Source organism: Peromyscus eremicus, chromosome 1 (genome assembly GCF_949786415.1).
Source record: "Peromyscus eremicus chromosome 1, PerEre_H2_v1, whole genome shotgun sequence".
Lineage (NCBI taxonomy): Eukaryota > Metazoa > Chordata > Mammalia > Rodentia > Cricetidae > Peromyscus > Peromyscus eremicus.
The window spans coordinates 156714741-156733027 of NC_081416.1; the positions used below are offsets into that span (position 1 = coordinate 156714741).

An 18287-nucleotide genomic window follows, 5' to 3' on the forward strand; every position below is an offset into this window, starting at 1 on the left:
TTAAGAGTACTGGCTACTTTTCCTGAGGAGCCAGGTTCGAGTCCCAGGGGATCAGACATACATAAAGGCAAAAAAAAAAAAAAAAAAAAAAAAAAAAAAAACCAAGTCATATAAAATAAAAATAATTAAAAGAAAAAATTATGGAATATTTCACAAATTTTCGTGTCATCCTTGAGCAGGGGCCATGCTGATCTTCTCTGTGTAGTTCTAGTTACAGTATATGTGCTGCCAAAGAAAGCACCTTCTGGACTTTCCTTTATTTAGTGTTCTGCCTACACACCAGAAGAGGAATCAGATCTCATTATAGACGGTTGTGAGCCACCATGTGGTTGCTGGGAATTGAACTCAGGACCTTTGGAAGAGCAGCCAGTGAACCTCTGAGCCATCTCTCCAGCCCTTCTGGACTTTCTTAACTAAGGTTCCAGAAGAAAATTAAGCCCTACCATGCCCTCATGGAATAAAAGGATTTCTCTAGTTATGTAGCCTTGAAAACCAAGAGGTAGCTACTCAAACCATCTCCTGTTTGCATGGTTCAGATGAGAAAGCCTAGTTGAGAATGGCTAGTTGAATCTGTTCATAGTTTTTTTTTGATTTTCAATACTAAACACTGGATCTAAGCTGGACGGTGGTGGCGCACGCCTTTAATCCCAGCACTCAGGAGGCAGAGCCAGGTGGATCTCTGTGAGTTCGAGGCCAGCCTGGACTACCAAATGAGTTCCAGGAAAAGTGCAAAGCTACACAGAGAAACCCTGTCTCGGAAACAAAACAAAACAAAAACAAAAACAAACAAACAAAAAAGACCAGATCTAGAGCCTCCTGAATGCTAGGCAGAGGTTTTTATCACTGAGCCACATCTCTATCCCCTCACTAGTGAATTCTAGACAAGTGCTCTATTGCTCAGCCATACCCTTTCTTAATTTTAAAAATATTTTAAAATTTCATATGTGTGTATATTTTTTATGTGCAAACCTATATGTATGTGCAACACCTGTGTGCAATGCCCAAGGAGGCCAGAAGAGGGCATAATCGTCTGGAATTGAAGTTACACAAGAGTGTGAGCTACCTGATCTGGGTAGTGGGATCCAAACTTGGGTTCTCTAGAAGAGTAGCAAACGCTCTTCATAGCTAAGCCATCTGTCTAGCCCCTGTCTGGCTGTTTTGAAGCAATGTCTCACTATGGAGCCCAGGCTGGAACTTGTAACCATCCTGCCCCAACCTTGCTACAAGCCATAAAAATGTATAAAGTAGGATTTCAGCTGATTGTGACAAAGCTAATACCTGGAAGAAGCCCAGGGCCTTCCAGAGGTCAAGCTGAGGCTCAAGGAGCCTTGGTGATATTTGGCTTTTGATTATTAGCCGTTTCCTGCTATGAGTTTCTTGTGCACTATTGTAGCTTTTCCATCATTTATTAGGCACCATTTCCCCTCTACTACTGGAATATTTAGATAATCTTTTGCACTGACAGCTATGCACAGCCAGAACCCCAGTTCAAGCCTCCCTGTAATTACTGTCATCTGGCCAGGACCATCCCTGGAGGGCCGAAAGTATCTTATCAGAGAAACCTCTGTACTCTCTAAGAACAGACTTAAAGCATCCAAGGCCAAATGAAACAACATCTGCCTTTTAGGTCAGGAGAATAGCTTTATTTCTTGTGCAATTTAGGGTGAGACCCTCCTTTCTTACAGCCTTACCAATAGACTCCTAATTTCTTACCTAATCACTTCTAGGAATGTATATTGAGCACATAAATTCCCTTCTTGACTAACCGAACATTAGCTCTCAGTTGACCTCCCCCTTTACCACTCCCATTTTGGATTGTAAAAGAGAGCCTGATGTCACTGCCTGAAAAAAATTCTTACCTACCTTTATGACCCTGTAAGAATTCAAGCCTGGTGATCTTGCTCTGCCAGAGGATCGCTATTGCTTGGGTTTATAACTGAACACCTCAGAGACTTGGGAAGAACTTAGAGGTATAAGGAGACGGAGAGGAAGATAGGACTGGAGAACTTGAGGACAAGATGGAAGATGAGGAAGAGTCAGATGGGAAAGTACTAGATGGGTAAGAAGGAGATAAGAAGGACCTAGATGAGGCAGAACTAAGATGAGAGAATTAAGATAGAACTTAGAGGGGACAGCAGATAAAGGTAGAGACAAATCAGACAAGAAAGGAACTAGGCTTGAGTACAGAACCGTAGCTGTGTAGATAGGATCTTATCCCAGAGGAATAAAGTACACGGACAAAGAGCTTGGTGTACTTAGATTCATTTCCCGAAAATAATTCTTGTCGTTTGTAGTGCTCTTCTGAGCCCCTGGGAAGTATATTATTAAGGTTGGTCCTATAATAATAAACAAGACAGCCTCCCAAGCAATGGGATTACAAGTATACCCCTACTACACCCAGTTCAATGAGCTCATCTTTTTTTTAAAGATTTTTATTAATTCTTTAAAATTATGTGTATCAATGGGCAGTGGTGCGATGTAGTGGGTAGCCATTCCAGCTTTGATCTGGAAGTTCCAACCCCCATTGAGACTTCGGCAACTGTCACACCTACAAGGCAGGGCCAAGGGAGGCGCCTGGAGACCCGAGATCTGGATGGGCCAGCGCTCTCTCCGGTCCGGGACCCTGGACGGTGGAGGTGGGCCAAGCAGAGCTCCAGAGAACACCGCTGGACTGTGATACACCTTTTCCAGACCCCACGACCTACCTATCCCTTAATTTGTAAGTTATGCCATTAAATAAATCTCCTTTTAACTACGTGGAGTGGCCATAATAATTACACCAATAGTGCCACACGCCTTTAATCCCAGCACTCTGTGAGTTCAAGGACAGCCTGATCTACATAGCTAGTTGGAGGACAGTCAGGGCTACACAGAGAAACCCTGTCTTGAAAACCAAACAAAAATTATGTGCATGTGTGTGTGCCACATGTATGTGGGTACCTTCATGTATGAAGCAGTCATTCATTCATTGAACTATGTCAAGAGTGAACTCCAGTGGACCATTCTGCTTCTGTGTGTGAGTAGGTGCACGGGTGTGCTACAGGCATTGGACCTCTTCAAGCTAGAGTTACAGGTAGTTGTGAGCCACAGGTGTGGGTTCTGGGAACTGAACCCCAGTCCTCTGGGAGAACAGTATGCAATCTTAACTCCTGAGCCATTTTTCCAGCCCCTTAATGCTAATGTTCTAATGTAGAAGAGAAAGTTGTTTGGCTATATGAGGGGAGCTCTCCATGGATGTTCATGTCTTACCCATGCCCCATCCTCCCATGGCAGGAAGAGATCATTCCAACAGCCCACCACATGCATAGCTTTCCCACAAATCACCTCTCTGTCATTCAAGATGTCATTTATGATAGATTTCAAATTCTTCCACTCAGGAATAAGTCTAGGTGAGAGCAAAGTCTTAGAAACTTTCCAGTTCTTCTTAGTCATCTTGGAGTATAGAACCTGGGAAAGATGAGAACATCTGAAGTCAGGCTGGAAATTAAGGGAACCGAGAAAAACATAAGTTACAGAGGGAGGAACAAGTATTTATCAATGGGAAAACTCCTCTGTTTATGTGTATGAGCATTTTGCCTCCAAGTATGTATGTGCCCCACATGTATGCCTGGTACCTGGGAGAGGTCAGAAAGGGAACCAGATTCCCTGGAACTAGAGTTACAAATGGCTGTGATCTGCCATGTGGGTGCTGGTAATCCAACCTGGGTTCTCTTCAACAGTTACAAGTGAGGCTGGGAGCTGTGGCACATGCCTTTAATCCCATTTAATCCCATTACTCGGGAGACAGAGGCAGGCAGATTTCTGTGAGTTCGAGGCCAGCCTGGACTACAAAGTGACTTCCAGGACAGCCAGAGCTACATAGTGAGATCCTGTCTTGAAACAACAATAAAAATCAAATCAAGGATTTGAATTTTCCTTTCTCCCCCACTCCCACCCTTGCCTAAGACAGGGTCTCATTATATAGCCCTGGCTGGTCTAGAACTCACTATGTAGACCAGGCTGGCCTTAAATTCATGGAAACCTACCTCATGCATGAGCCACCACGTCTGGCAAAAAATAAAAAAAAAGTTGGGTTTTGCCAACTAAAGCAATTCAAAAATTAAAGTCAGATAATGAAAATCAAAAGGCTTGCAGGGTGGTGGTGGCTTATGCCTTTAATCCTAGCACTCAGGAGGCAGAGGCAGGGGAATCTCTCTGAGATCGAGGCCAGCCTGGTCCACAAAGTGAGTTCCAGGACAGACAGGGCAGTTAACAGAGAAACTTTGTCTCAAAAAAAAACAAAAACAAAAACAAAAACAAAAACAAAACAGAGACAGAGAGAGAGAGAGAGAGAGAGAGAGAGAGAGAGAGAGAGAGAGAGAGAGAAGAAAAAGGAAAAAAAGAAAAGGAAGAAAATCTAAAGGCTTCACAATTAAAATTTTTAAATGCATTGTAAAACCAGTGTTCTGGCACTGTGAAAGGGCCATACTGAAATCAAATGAGAATGAGAGACGAAACAGAAACGGAGTTCCACAAATTTACATTTATATCCTCCGGTTCTGCCACTTCACTGTTTCTCTTTTTCCTTTGGATTTCTCAGACCCAATAGTCCTATCTTTTTTTTTTTTTTTTTTTTTTTTTTGGTTTTTTGAGACAGGGTTTCTCTGTGTAGCTTTGTGCCTTTCCTGGGACTCACTTGGTAGCCCAGGCCGGCCTCGAACTCACAGAGATCAGCCTGGCTCTGCCTCCCGAGTGCTGGGATTAAAGGCGTGCGCCACCACCGCCCGGCTCCAATAGTCCTATCTTACAGATGGCAGACATCGTCATGATCTCAGCAGGACCAATGCCATTCATCACACTTCCTCCTAGCAGTTTCTAATAGTGTACAATACCAAAGGCTTCCCTTTCATTCCCCATTCCCTCCACACCTTCACCATCCAGAGCACTACATACCCTTAATTCAAGAGACAAACTCCACTCACAGGTTTCCACAGAAGGTAAGTCACCAGCTCCAACATCATAATGCATTGGACTCCCCAAGCCCCTCCCCCAACCCTCACATCTGTGGGGTTCACTGACAGCACCAACTTCCCTAAGAACCTGAAACTTCCCCAGCGAATGTGCCAGTGCTGGGAGGCATGGGGACAGGGAAAGGATGAGTTTAAGAAGCCAGCATTATATTGCAGCAGAATGGAGGGGAATTTAGAGTAGCCTTTCATGACAGTGGATTTCTGAGGGCTGGTCTTGGGAGTCCTACAGTCTGATGAGAGACCTGTGTTGGAGGTAGGGGCAAGAGCTGTGCATGATTAAACTTTGTGTTTACATGCCTCAACGCTGTTCTAAAGGCTTGCCTGTGCAGCATTACCTAACTGCCTTAAGGTAGGGCTGACAAAATAATTAACTTCGAATTTTAGGTACTAGGACACAGCTTGTTCTAAAAAGAAATCGGGAGCTTAGGTCTGAGGATGGAGCTTAGTTGGTAGAGTGCTTGCCTAGCACAATCGAAGCCCGGGGTTTGATGGCGTACCGGACACGGTGGTGTACCTCAGTAATCTCAGTACTCGGGAGGTGAAGAAGTTCTTCGTCCTCTGCTATTTCGCAAGTTCTAGGCCAACCCAGAATATGTGAGACTCCGTCTCAAAAACAAAACAAAACCAAGACCCAAACAAACAAAAACAACCACAACTAACAGAACAAACAAAAAACAAACGAAAAACCCACCCAGAACTGCAGGGTTTTCCCCGCTCCCTGAAATTAAATTTTAATTGGTTGCCCAACATTTTTACTTGCTAACCCTATTTCAGCCATATCTCCTTCCTTCCCCAGGAAAGGAAAACCCAGCCACACAACTAGAGGCAGGGCCAGAGAGAAAGACGCCAGGCATGCAAAGTCACTGTACATGCATGGATGGGAAACGCAGGCCTTTATGACAGAGGCCCTGCATCAGCCGCCCGCGTGTAAGGGAGGGGCTCTCTGTGATTATCAGGGGTTTCCATGCTGCCCTTTGTTGTGTTAACCCTGGAACCAAGCTCAGAGGAGCTACAGTCAAACCTAGCATCAAGATAAGGACGGTACCCACGTTTCTCCCGTACTTCAAAAGCCCAAATGGATAGGTGTGGGGTCTCTGGAAGATAAATGAGAGGGAACCTCAGGTTCGTCCCATGGCCCTCCATCCTCTGGCCTAGGGATGCAGGGCGGGAGTAAACTAGTGTTCTCTGGGATGGGGTTGGAGTGGTGACGGGTGTGAGGTTAGCCCAGATCAATCACATGCGGTCCATCCTACGTCTCATGTTCTGCAAAAACTTCATTCTCGCCAGCTTGGACAGACAGACCACAAGATAGGGTCGTTACCACATGATAGAAAGTTTGTGACACCCATCTACCACGCATGCGTGTAGCATGAGGGTAGGTTAGGCCACGAAAGGCACGCTCAGGGGAGAGACAGCAGATGCGCATGCCCGCGCCAGCAGGAGGCCGAGCTATTCCCTTTGGAGGATTCGGAGGTCCCCCAGCTGACTGCGAGCTCATGGAGGCTCCACTCCTTCCTTCCTCCTGCGTGGGGCTTTCAACCTGCCACAGGGCTGACCTTCAGTCTCTGGCTTGGGAACCGCACCCTGAAACCATGGAACTATGTAGGTGTGACAACCTCGAGGATGGCTGCATGCACTCCCTCTAGTGGCGTGACTGCAAGAAGACTAGATTCCACTATGTTGAGGAAATTTCTTTCAGGTACTACCTCTCCCAAGTTCTGGAGTTCCCCCCATTACTGGTTTAACCATCAGCCAGTGTCCCTTGGTGTCAGAGGTGGTAGTATCAATGTCCCCATCCTCCTGGGCAAGGGGCACATGCCTTTTTTAAATCCCAGCACTCAGGAGGCAGAAGCAGGTGGATCCTTGTTTTTGAGGCTAGCCTGGTCTACTTGGTAGTTCTAGGCCATCCAGTACTACATAATGAGACTCTATCTTAAAAATGAAATTCCTGTCTTACCTTGAGTATGTATTAGATTGAGCAGTTCCCCTACTATGGCAGCTACACACCATTTTTAATTCCTCCTTCATATTGTTGACTATTGTTTCTACAGAACTAAAAATAGTTATAGTCTGCCTCGAATTTCTTTTGTCTGGGTCTCAGTTTATCTCAGCCTCAGACTTTAAAACCTTTTACTGTACAAGAATACTAATCATCAGAATAAGTTTTTCAAACTAAGGGGGAAAAAAAGGTTACTTGTAATCTCCATGCTTAAAAATAATAATAATTTATCATTTTTTATTATTACTGGTATTTTTGAGACAGGGTCTCCCTATGTGTCCTGGCTGTCCTAGCACTCACTCTGTAGACCAGGCTGGCCTCAAACTCATAGAGACCCACCTGCCTCTGCCTCCTGACTTCTGGGATTAGCGGCATTCAGCACCACGCATGGCTGGCCTCACCATGCTAAATTTAATGATTGAGTTGTTTTCTCAACCTGCTAGGAGCCATTGACACAAAAGACCATTTCCCCTATTCCTTTATATACTTTCTTGACTTACTCTTCATGACATCATCTTAGTTTTCTTTTTGTTTTTTGAGACAGTGTCTCTATGAAGTCCCAGCTGTCCTGGAACTGGCTATGTAGACCAAGATGACCTCAAACTCACAGAGATCTCCTGTCTCTGACTCCCAGGTGCTGGGACTAAAGGCGTGCGCCGCCATGTCTGGCGTCTTGGTTTCCTTTGAAACCCATGACGTGTTCCTCCTCAGTCTGGTGTCCTGCTTCCTTCGGTTCTGTCTGGCCTCTCACTGTCTGAACTGTCAGCCTTCAATCCCTGTTCTTCTTTCCACCCACATTCCCCTGGTCATCTCATCCAGTCTTATAAATCCTACATACCCTTGATAGTCACATTTAACTCCAGTCCAAATGTGTCCGCTGGATGCAGGCCTGTGGTTTTCATTCCCTCCTAGGCTAGCTTGTTTTCTGACAACTTGACTCAAGCTAGAGCCATCCAGGAAGAAGGAACCTCAGTCGAGAAAATGCTTCCATCGAATTAGCCTATAGGCAAGTCTATGGGGGCATTTTCTTTTTTGATGGTTGATGTTGAGAAACGGGTTTATCTCATTTTAGAGTTTACAGTCCATCATGAAGGGAAGGCAAGGCATGAACTCAGGGCAGGAACCTGAATGCAAGACCTGAAGCAGAGGCCATGAGGAATGCTGCTTACTGGCTTGCTCAACCTGCTTTCATAAACAACCCGGGACCAACTGCCCAGATGTGGCACCTCCCACAGTGGTGTGGGCCCCCCTCCACATCAATCATAATCAAGAACATGCTCGATAGATTTGCCTACAGGTCAGTCCAATGGAGGCATTTTCTCAGTTGAGGTTCTTTTCTTCCCGGATGAATAGCTTGTGTCAGGTTGTCAAAAAACTAACCCCGTACACTTTCCTTCCAGAATTGTTCTTTTTCTAATTTCAGTTCAGAAATCTGCCATCAAAAACCCACACCAAGGACACACCCACACACATGCACATTCCAAATAAAAATTAATGGGCTGGAGAGATGGCTCAGCCAGTAACGGCTAGGCTCACAACCTAAAATAAATTACAAAAAAATTATGGCAGAGAGGGCTGGAGAGATGGCTCAGCCAGTAACGGCTAGGCTCACAACCTAAAATAAATTACAAAAAAATTATGGCAGAGAGGGCTGGAGAGATGGCTCAGGAGTTAGGAACACTGGCTGCTCTTCGAGAGGTCCTGAGGTGAATTCCCAGCAACCACATGGTGGCTCACAACCATCTGTAATGAGATCTGGTGCCCTCTTCTGGCCTGCAGGGATACATGCAGAGCACTCATACATAAAGTATAAATAAAATTTTAAAAAATATATGTCAGAGAGTAGCTGAAGACACCTGTAGTGGTTTCAGTGAGAATGGCCCCCTAGGCTAATCTATTTTAATGCTTAGTTATCAGGGAGTGGAACTCTTTAAAAGAATTGTAAGGATTAGGAGGTGTGGTCTTGTTGGAGGAAGTGTGTCACTGGGGGGGGGGTCTTTGAGGTTTCTAAAGCCCGTGCTAGGCCCAATGTGTCTCTCTTTGCTGCCTGTGGATCCGAATACAAAGCTCTCAGCTCTAGGGCCATGCCTGCATGCATGCCGCCATGCTTCCCATCATGACTAAGCCTCTGGAACTATAAGCAACCCTCCAATTAGATGCTTTCTTTTCTAAGAGTTGCCTTGGTCATGGTGTCTCTTCACAGCAATAGAACACTGACTAAGACAACACCCAACATTGATCCCTGTCTTCCACACATGTACATGTGCACATGAGCACACATGAACAAGTATACTCACCAAAAAAAGAATGGGCATTGGACTAGGTGTGGTCATGCCTAGCCTGCAATCCCAACACTTGGAAGGCAGAGGTAAGAGGATCACCACAAGATCAACCCCAGTCTGGTCTACATAGTGAGATCTAGGCCAGTCAGAGTTAAGAGTGAAATCCTGGAGCTGGGGAGATGGCTTGTTGGTTAAGAGCATGCCCTGTTTCTCCAGAGGACCCAAGTTCAATTCCCAGCAACCACATTAGGTGCTTCACAACCACTTGTAACTCTAGCTCCAGGCTAGATCCTCTGTGGGTACCTGTATTCATGTGCACATACTTGCACTTAATCAAATATATAGTAATAATTTTGTTTTTGTTTCTCTGTGTAGCCCTGGCTGTCCTGGAACTCACTCTATAGCCTTGAACTCAGAGATCTGCCTGCCTCTGCCTCCCGGTATGCTGGGATTAAAAGTGTGTGCCACCACTGCCTGGCTAAATATATATATATATATATATATATATATATATATATATATATTTGGTTTTTTTCGAGACAGGGTTTCTCTGTGTAGCTTTGCGCCTTTCCTGGAACTCACTTGGTAGCCCAGGCTGGCCTCGAACTCACAGAGATCCACTTGGCTCTGCCTCCCAAGTGCTGGGATTAAAGGCGTGCGCCACCACCACCCGGCTAAATATATTTTTTAAAAGAATGTCATGTGACAAAAATAATCCCCCCAAAAAAGGGAGGGGAAAGTGAGATTGTGTCTCAAACAAAAAATACAGAATAGGAAGTAGGCCTGAATCATTTGCTTAAGCACTAAGTTGTAGACCAGCTATTCTCAACCTTCCTAATGCTGTGACCCTTCAATACAGCTCTTCATGTTGTGGTAATCCACAAGCATAAAATTATTTTTGTTGCTACTTTATAACTGTAATTTGCAGCTGTTAAGAAACGTAAATACCTATTTTTTCTGATGGTCTTGGGTGACCCCTGTGAAATGGTTGTTCAAGCCCAAAGGGTCGTGACCTACAGATTGAGAACCACTGTTGTAGAAGGTCACTAGAGTGGGTCCTCCTCTGTTCTGTGTCAGTGTGAATCAGTGACTCCCAAACTCACCAGATTGGATATTTCAGACTCCACAGGAGGATGGGAAGAGTTCTTTGCCTGGGACATCAGAGAGTTGTGCCTAAGGCAGTGGTCCTACTTTGGCTGTGAGTGGTGTCTGTAAGCCATAGGGAATGGGGACTGCTGGAACAGACCTTGCTCTGTTCTCTGTATGATGAATATGACTTGAAGTTCCATGGAAAAGCCACACCTGTGTTGAAGATTGTGGTGACTGGTTTTCTGGTTTACAAGAACTTCTGTAATTGTGGACAATTGGAATACTGCAGCTTCTGAGTCAAAATTGTTTTGAGCTCTCTTTAGTCCTCCTAATAGCCATTTCATCCATCTCTGTATCAAAACTAACATCCTATTTGACTGTCATGTAAACCTTTCAGATTAACTCAGCAGGTGCATTAGTTATTTTTCCACTGCTGTGATAAAACACCACAACCAAGGCAATTTACAGAAGGAAGAGTTTATTTGAGGCTTACCTTTCCAGAGGGGTACGAGTCCATCTTCATCATAGTGAGGACTATGGCAGCAGGCAGGTAGACATGGTGCTGGAGCACCTGAGAGTTCACATCTGGATCCACAAACAGGAAGCAGAGAGAACATCCTAGGGATGATGGGAGACTTTGGAAACATTAAGCCTGCCCCCAGTGACATACCTCCAACAGGGTCATACCTCCTGATCCTTCCCAAACAGCTGCCAATTGGGGACCAATTATTCAAATGCCTAAGACTAATGGGAGGGTCTTATTCAAACTACCAAGCCAAAAGCTAAGAATGCCATCAGGCAGTGCTGAGATCTAGAGCAGTTTTCTCTATCTATAACCTGTCTACCTGGAGCCCTGGCCAATGTGATTGGTTAAATCCATCAATTTGATGATCTTTGTTCTGCGACTCTGAAAGTTCATGTCACCACTCCCAAGGTGGAACATGTCATTCAAGGCAAGCCAGCCAGGCCACAGTCATTCATGTTGGGCTCAAACAAGCCATGTCTTACTCCCTTTGGGGTGAGAGTTGTGATTTTGTATTAATCACTTGATGCAAAACATGAGGCCACAAGAATGTTTATCCAAGAACTCACCTGTATTGGTACCTGGTACCAGCATGGGCCCTTTGGACCCAGCCATCTTTATTACCTTGTCAGGTGGATGATGGTGAATATTGTTAACCAGGAATTTTAGAATAAAAGCCTGGGTTCTGATAACCTCAGCAAACTAGTCTTGGCCGTTCATCTCCAACATGCCAATTAAAAAGACAATATTAAAAGCAGAAAAAAAGGAGATTTGTTCCATGTGGGTACATTGGGGAGAGAAACAGGGGAGAACGACTGCCACCCTCTCCATTCCACCTTGAGGATACTGATTAGAGGTTTACTTATAACAGCAGCAACAAATGCTTCAGAATTTAGCCAATAAACTTGTGAAATATGTGTCTGTAAATTTTTAGACGTATTTATTTTATGTGTGAGTGTCTTTCCTGAATGTAGGAATTTGTAGCAAGTGCATACCTGGTGAAGAGAGTCAAACACCCTAGAACTGTAGTTACAGATAGTTGTAAGCCACTGTATAGGAGCCTACATGCACATAGACATGCACATAGACATGCACATAGACATGCACATAGACATGCACTTAGACATGCACTTAGACATGCACATAGACATGCACTTAGACATGCACATAGACACGCACTTAGACATGCACATCGACATGCACATAGACATGCACATAGCACCTACACAAATAAACCCAATGCCTATACCTCTAGAGACATCTCTTTTTTTATGACATGTATTTATTTATTGTGGAGATCAGATGACAACTTTCTTTTTTATATATTTTTTTTATTTCATGCACATTGAATATATGTCTGTGTGAGGGTGTCAGATCACTGGAATTACAGACAGTTGTTAGCTGCCATGTAGGTGCTGAGAATTGAACCTGGGTCCTCTGGAAGAGCAGCAAGTGCTCTTAACCACTGAGCCATCTCTCTAGCCCCCATAGAGACATATCTTGTTGCTATGCTCTGGCTAAGAAGCCCCAGAGATCAGCCTGTCTCCACCTCCCCAGCACTAGGATCCCAGCATGTACCACTGTACCTAGCTGTTAGTTCTGAGAATCAAGCCCAGGCCATGGCAAGCACTATTGACTGAACTATCTTGTCAGCTCAGGTATATGTATTAGAGTAAGACCTTTTTTTAATTTTAATTTAATTTTTTAATTTTTTTAAATTTTTATTAATTATGTATATAGTATTCTGCCTGCACATATGCGTGCAGGCCAGAAGAAGGCATCAGGAGTAAGACTTTTTGAACAGGCTAGATTTGCTTAAAGTAGCAAATACATTCCTTAGAAAAGGATTTAAGTTAAAAATTGAGACATACAAACAAAAAAATGAAGGAACTTTTTTTTTTGGTTTAGTTTTTGAGGCAGGGTCTCTCTGTGTAACAGCCATGGCTGTCCTGGAACTCACTCTCTAGACCAGGCTGGCCTGGAATCAGAGATCCACCTGCCTCTGCCTCCCAAGTGCTGGCATTAAAGGTGTTCACCACCATGCTCAGCACATGGAATTTCTAACGTAAGAGTCTATATACCTTAATAACTCATATTTCACTGGGTATGACAGAGCACACCTGCAATCCCAACATTTGGGAGGCAGAGGCAAGAGGATGGCTATAAATTCAAGGCAATCTGGGCCTACTATAGTAATCTGATTGAAGGACTTCATAATTATGGCTTTAACAACAATTTCTCTCTCCTGAAGACTTACTTTCTTATCTACTCATTCATTTATTCGTTCATATATATGTATAAAATAATTACATATAAGTAATATATATGATATGTAATGCATGTATAAAATTCCATATAGCCCAGGCTGGTCTGGAACTGACTGAAGCTGAGGATGACCTGACTCTGCACCTCACAAGTTCTGGTAGTATAGGCATATCCCCCTGACTCTCACCAGTATCAAGCCCTAAAAGTAGATCTTCCTAGTGCTGTGGGAAATGAGCCTCTGCATGCACAAAATGTGATTCTCGACCAACCAGGGAAACCAAACTGAAGCATCCTGGGAAAGCCACACCCATATTGAAGATTCTGTAGATTGATTGGCTAGAGCTTCTGTAATTGAAGAGAGATGAAATGTTGTGGGTCAAAAGCCAAAATTGCCTTGGGCTACTTTCAGTCCATTTATTTATTTATTTATTTATTTATTTATTTATTTATTTATTTATTATTTATTTATTTATTTATTTTTAAGACAGGGTCTCACTAAGTATCCCTGGTTGGTCTGTAACTCATAGAGATCTGTCTGCTTCTGCCTCCTGAGTACTGGGATTGAAGGCATGTGCCACCCACCACATTTAACTTAATCTACTTTAACAGAAAGATTTTAAATATTTGTGTGTACATCTGCTATGTGGGTGCTGGCAGCCAGCTAGAAGAATGTGTTAGATTCTCAGGAGCTGGTGTTACAGTTAGTTGTGAGCGATCTGATTTGTGTGGTGAGAACTGAACCCAGATCCTTTGGGAGAGCAGGGCACTCTTAACTACTGAGCCATCTCCTAGCCCCTATCTTTAGACCACTTCACAGTCATTTTTCACCCATTTTTTACTTCCCTTTTGACTGCCAGATAAACCCTTTAGAGTGTATTAACTCAACAGATCACTATCTTCCACAAGTCCAAAGCTAAGAATGCCAGCACATAGTGTCTTAGAGTTTCTATTTCTGTGAAGAGACACCATGACCACAGCAACTCTTATAAAGGAAAACATTTCATTGGGGCTGGCTTACAGTTCAGAGGTTTAGTCCATTATTGTCATGGTGAAAAGCTTGGCCGCGTGCAGGCAGACATGGTGCTGGAGAGGTAGCTGAGAGTTTTACATCTTCATCCGAAGGCAACAGAAAGTGAATTGTGTCCCGCACTGGGCATGGCTTGAGCATATGAGACCTCAAGCCCACCCCTAGAGTAACACACTTCTTCCAACAAGGTCACACTTCTAATAGTGCCACTTCCTGTAGGCCAAGCATTCAAGCACGTGAGTCCATGGGGGTCATACCTATTAAAACCACCACACATTGCAACTGAAACCTATAGCAGAGTTTCCTCTGCTTTGCAGTTCCTCACATACCTGCTTCTCCCTACAATGTATTGGGTAATTGCATTGTTTTATAGCCGTCTTTGTTCTGTGACTATAAAGGTTTATGTAACTGCTTCCACATGAAACATGTAATTCAGGGAAACCCAAATCCATGTTCCCGGGCCATGGCGTTTATTTGGCTCAAAATAAATGATCTCTAATTCCCTTTGGAACATAAATCATGTTTTTATATCAACAGTTAAAAATGTTTTAACCGTGCTTGGCTTTCCTTGGCAACCCCATTACCAAGACACAGTAGGCAGCAACATTTGGATTTCTCCCCCTGGTTGTTGACATAGTGTCTTTGCTGCCCTCATTCCACCTCTAGCATTGATAAATGCTACAGTATGGGTGAGTTTGGAAAACTTACACTATGTGAAAGAAGAAGGTTCTAGAGGGTCACATATATGAGACCCTGTATGTGCAATTTTGAGAATAGACACATACATGGATACAGAAGATGGTTTAGTGTTTTCCTATTGTAACAGGGCCCCAGACCTTAGCATAACTGACTCCATGATGGAAGTGCCATTCAGGTTGTAAAACTCAGCATGTAGCCAGCATCACCTGGCAAAAATGAAAACAAAAACTTAATCCATCAAAGTCCACAGTTCTGTAAGTCTCTAAATGTACTAACCTTGCCTTTTAGCTTCTGTAGTTCTGTTTCTGGCTAACTGTTTTTGTTTACTGAAGTATGTCAACCCAGGATATGGTTTTGGTGCTTAAAAGCTCATACTGAAGAAGGCTCAGTGCTACACTGGGATCCCCAACACCCAGTGTAGTCTCCAGCCAGCAAATAAAGACTTTCTATTGGCTTAAACCCATGTCCAAGCAGTCTTCTCTGGTGGATAACCCTCAACATTTCTGGAGGTCCCACCAGGATCCCAGAGACCAGACTCAAGACATGGTGTGGTGGTGGGGTCTCAGAACCCCTTGGAGCAAAGATCCTTGGAGCAAGGTGCAGCGATCAGGGAACTGGTAGGGGTGCACAACCTGACATGTTCCAGATCCCCAGGGCCCCTTTGATCAGATGTTGCCTAAAGCTTCAGAGCGGCCTGACAACTTCACCCCAAAAGGAAACAAAGTATAAAGTCATCTGGTCACCTCCAGGGGTAAATCTGGTTAAGGCACCTTGTGTTGGAGCACTTAGGAGAGGTCAGACACGGCACCTGATCCAGCGTCGGGGCTCCATGTGAGATGTCACTGGATCCCTCTGTCTGTTCAGGTATAAGACTGTGTGGTGGCCACCCCTGGTTGTCTGTACTGTCTGTGTGTGTGTGTGTCTGTGTCTTTCTATGTGTTTCTGTAAGTTTTGTTTCTTTGTATTGATCAGTGGCTTTCTCTGGTGTGAGAACCCCCAGCTTAAGAATTGTACCCAACTCCCGTTGGGGGACCCAAATCCTTTTGGCTCTGCCAGGTCACAGAGAGGGGAAGGAAAACCAGGAGCAGGAGCGTTTGCTTGTTTTGCATTTTAGTTGCTTGACTCCTGCTCAGGGTCAGGGTTGGTCCCAGTGAGGAGGCAGGGAGGGGCCGGGCCTCTCATCCAGGGCCCCTCCCATCTGAGCTGAGCACACACAGGGAGAGGGAAATAGTCCTCCAGGTGAGCATTCCCTCCACTCCCTGCCTGCTCTAAGCAGCCCCAGGGAAGGGGGAAAGTTCTCCTGGGCTGTGTCTGAAAGAAAAGAGAAAGTTCCACTCCTTTCTCTTTCATGATTTATGTCATTCTTTTAACCAATGATCCATAAAACCCACCATTCTCTTAAAAAAGCAAAGCAAAACAAAACAAAAAACACCTGCGGGCTGGACACAGGGATCACTGTCAGACAATGCAGCCTGGACAGAATGGATTCTCCCTTCTGTCCAACACCGACCAAGGAGACTTTAAACAACCTTTGTTAGGTCCTTTTTAAAGGATTAAAGATAGATACAGTATGATCCTAATTAGTCTTATCAATAAAAACCAAGAGTCAAAAATCTGGGTAATAACCTGAAAGATCAGAGAAGCAGAGCAGCAGCCACTAGAGACTTCTTACCTCTATGAATCCTCAGACGGAAAGGGGGGCCGAGATCCTGTCTCCACCCACCTTATATTCCTGTCTCCACCTCCTGATTGTGCTGGAATTAAAGGTGTGAGCTTCCCAAGCGCTGGGACTAAAGGTGTGAGCCTCCCAAGTGCTGGGACTAAAGGTGTGAGCCTCCCAAGCGCTGGGACTAAAGGTGTGAGCCTCCCAAGTGCTGGGACTAAAGGTGTGAGCCTCCCAAGTGCTGGAATTAAAGGTGTGAGCTTCCCAAGTGCTGGGACTAAAGGTGTGAGCCTCCCAAGCGCTGGGACTAAAGGTGTGAGCCTCCCAAGCGCTGGGACTAAAGGTGTGAGCCTCCCAAGTGCTGGAATTAAAGGTGTGAGCTTCCCAAGTGCTGGGACTAAAGGTGTGAGCCTCCCAAGTGCTGGGACTAAAGGTGTGAGCTTCCCAAGCGCTGGGACTAAAGGTGTGAGCCTCCCAAGCGCTGGGACTAAAGGTGTGAGCCTCCCAAGCGCTGGGACTAAAGGTGTGAGCTTCCCGAGCGCTGGGACTAAAGGTGTGAGCTTCCCAAGTGCTGGGACTAAAGGTGTGAGCCTCCCAAGCGCTGGGACTAAAGGTGTGAGCTTCCCAAGCACTGGGACTAAAGGTGTGAGCCATCATCGCTTGGCCTCTATGGTTAACTAGTGGCTAACTCCACCCTCTGATCTCCAGACAAGCTTTATTTGTCAGAACATAAACAAAATATCCCACAACAGGTACGGAAAAGATTTCCTTTGAGCCAGGCAGGAGGCAGAGACAAGTGGATCTCTGTGAGTTCGAGGCCAGCCTGGTCTACAGAGCGAGTTCCAGGACAGACTCCAAAGCTACAGAGAAACCAATCCTTTCTCAAGTCACTACAGACCCTTCAGTCCTACATACAGACTATTCACGAAACTGAGAGACCCAGTTTCTCCTTGTTCCAGTCCAGTGATACTGTCTGGGTCAAGCAGGTAGCCAAAGGCACTGGAACCAACTTGAAAAGGACTCGTGGTGATTCTCTCCACTTCTATGGCTGTGAAGGTCTGGCACTACACCATGGACCTATCACGTGCAGGTCAAATAAATGAAAGTCATGGATGCTGCCAAATGGACTGTCTCCAGACTACAGACTCATTGCAATTAAGGTCTCATTGAGGCCCCCAGGCCCTTCCACTCCCTGCCCCTCTAACCTCTCCTGAAACTTGTGATCGATATGAAGACTGGGTTATGGTCCAACCCCCACAGCCCTCAGGCCTGGACCTGGGAACTGGGGAAGACAGATACAGGGAAGGTATCAGCTCAGACCAGCAACCTATATTCCATCTTGACCTTTACTTACTAATGCCCACTTTAAGTGTCTGGTTTTATTGGAAAAAGAAAAGATGTGGGAGTTTATCTTTTGAGATGGGAATACAGAGTTTACAATTCTCTGCATGCCTTGTGGCTGGGCCCCTAGATGTCAGGAACAAGGGAGCTTCCATTGTAAAAACTGAGGGTTTATAAAACTGAGGCTTAGCTCGGCATGGTGGCACATGCCTTTAATCTCAGCACTCGAGAGTCAGAGGCAGGTATATCTTTGTGAGTTCAAGGCCAGCCTGGTCTACAAAACAAGTTCCAGGACAGCAAAGGCTGTTACACAGAGAAACCCAGTCTCAAAAGAACAAAAACAACCACCAGGTGGTGGTGGTGGTGGCGGTGGCGGCAGCGGCAGCGGCA

At 44.9% G+C, this 18287-nt stretch overlaps 1 protein-coding gene and 1 non-coding gene across 2 annotated transcripts in view; both read right to left on the minus strand.

The window, feature by feature from the left end:
* Positions 1 to 5848, minus strand: part of LOC131923140 (WD repeat-containing protein 87-like) — a 42213-nt gene extending 36365 nt beyond the window's left edge. Inside the window, exons 1-2 of the mRNA XM_059278102.1 lie at positions 5507 to 5848; positions 3325 to 3447 (exon numbers count right to left, since the gene is read on the minus strand). Coding sequence (XP_059134085.1) covers positions 3325 to 3432 — 108 coding nt within the window. The 5' untranslated portion in view covers positions 3433 to 3447; positions 5507 to 5848. The remainder of the gene's footprint in view (positions 1 to 3324; positions 3448 to 5506) is intronic.
* LOC131902840 (U6 spliceosomal RNA) lies at positions 135 to 241 on the minus strand. Its single transcript, XR_009377125.1, has one exon. It is a non-coding gene; the product is annotated as a U6 spliceosomal RNA (small nuclear RNA).
* Positions 5849 to 18287: the final 12439 nt, after the last annotated feature.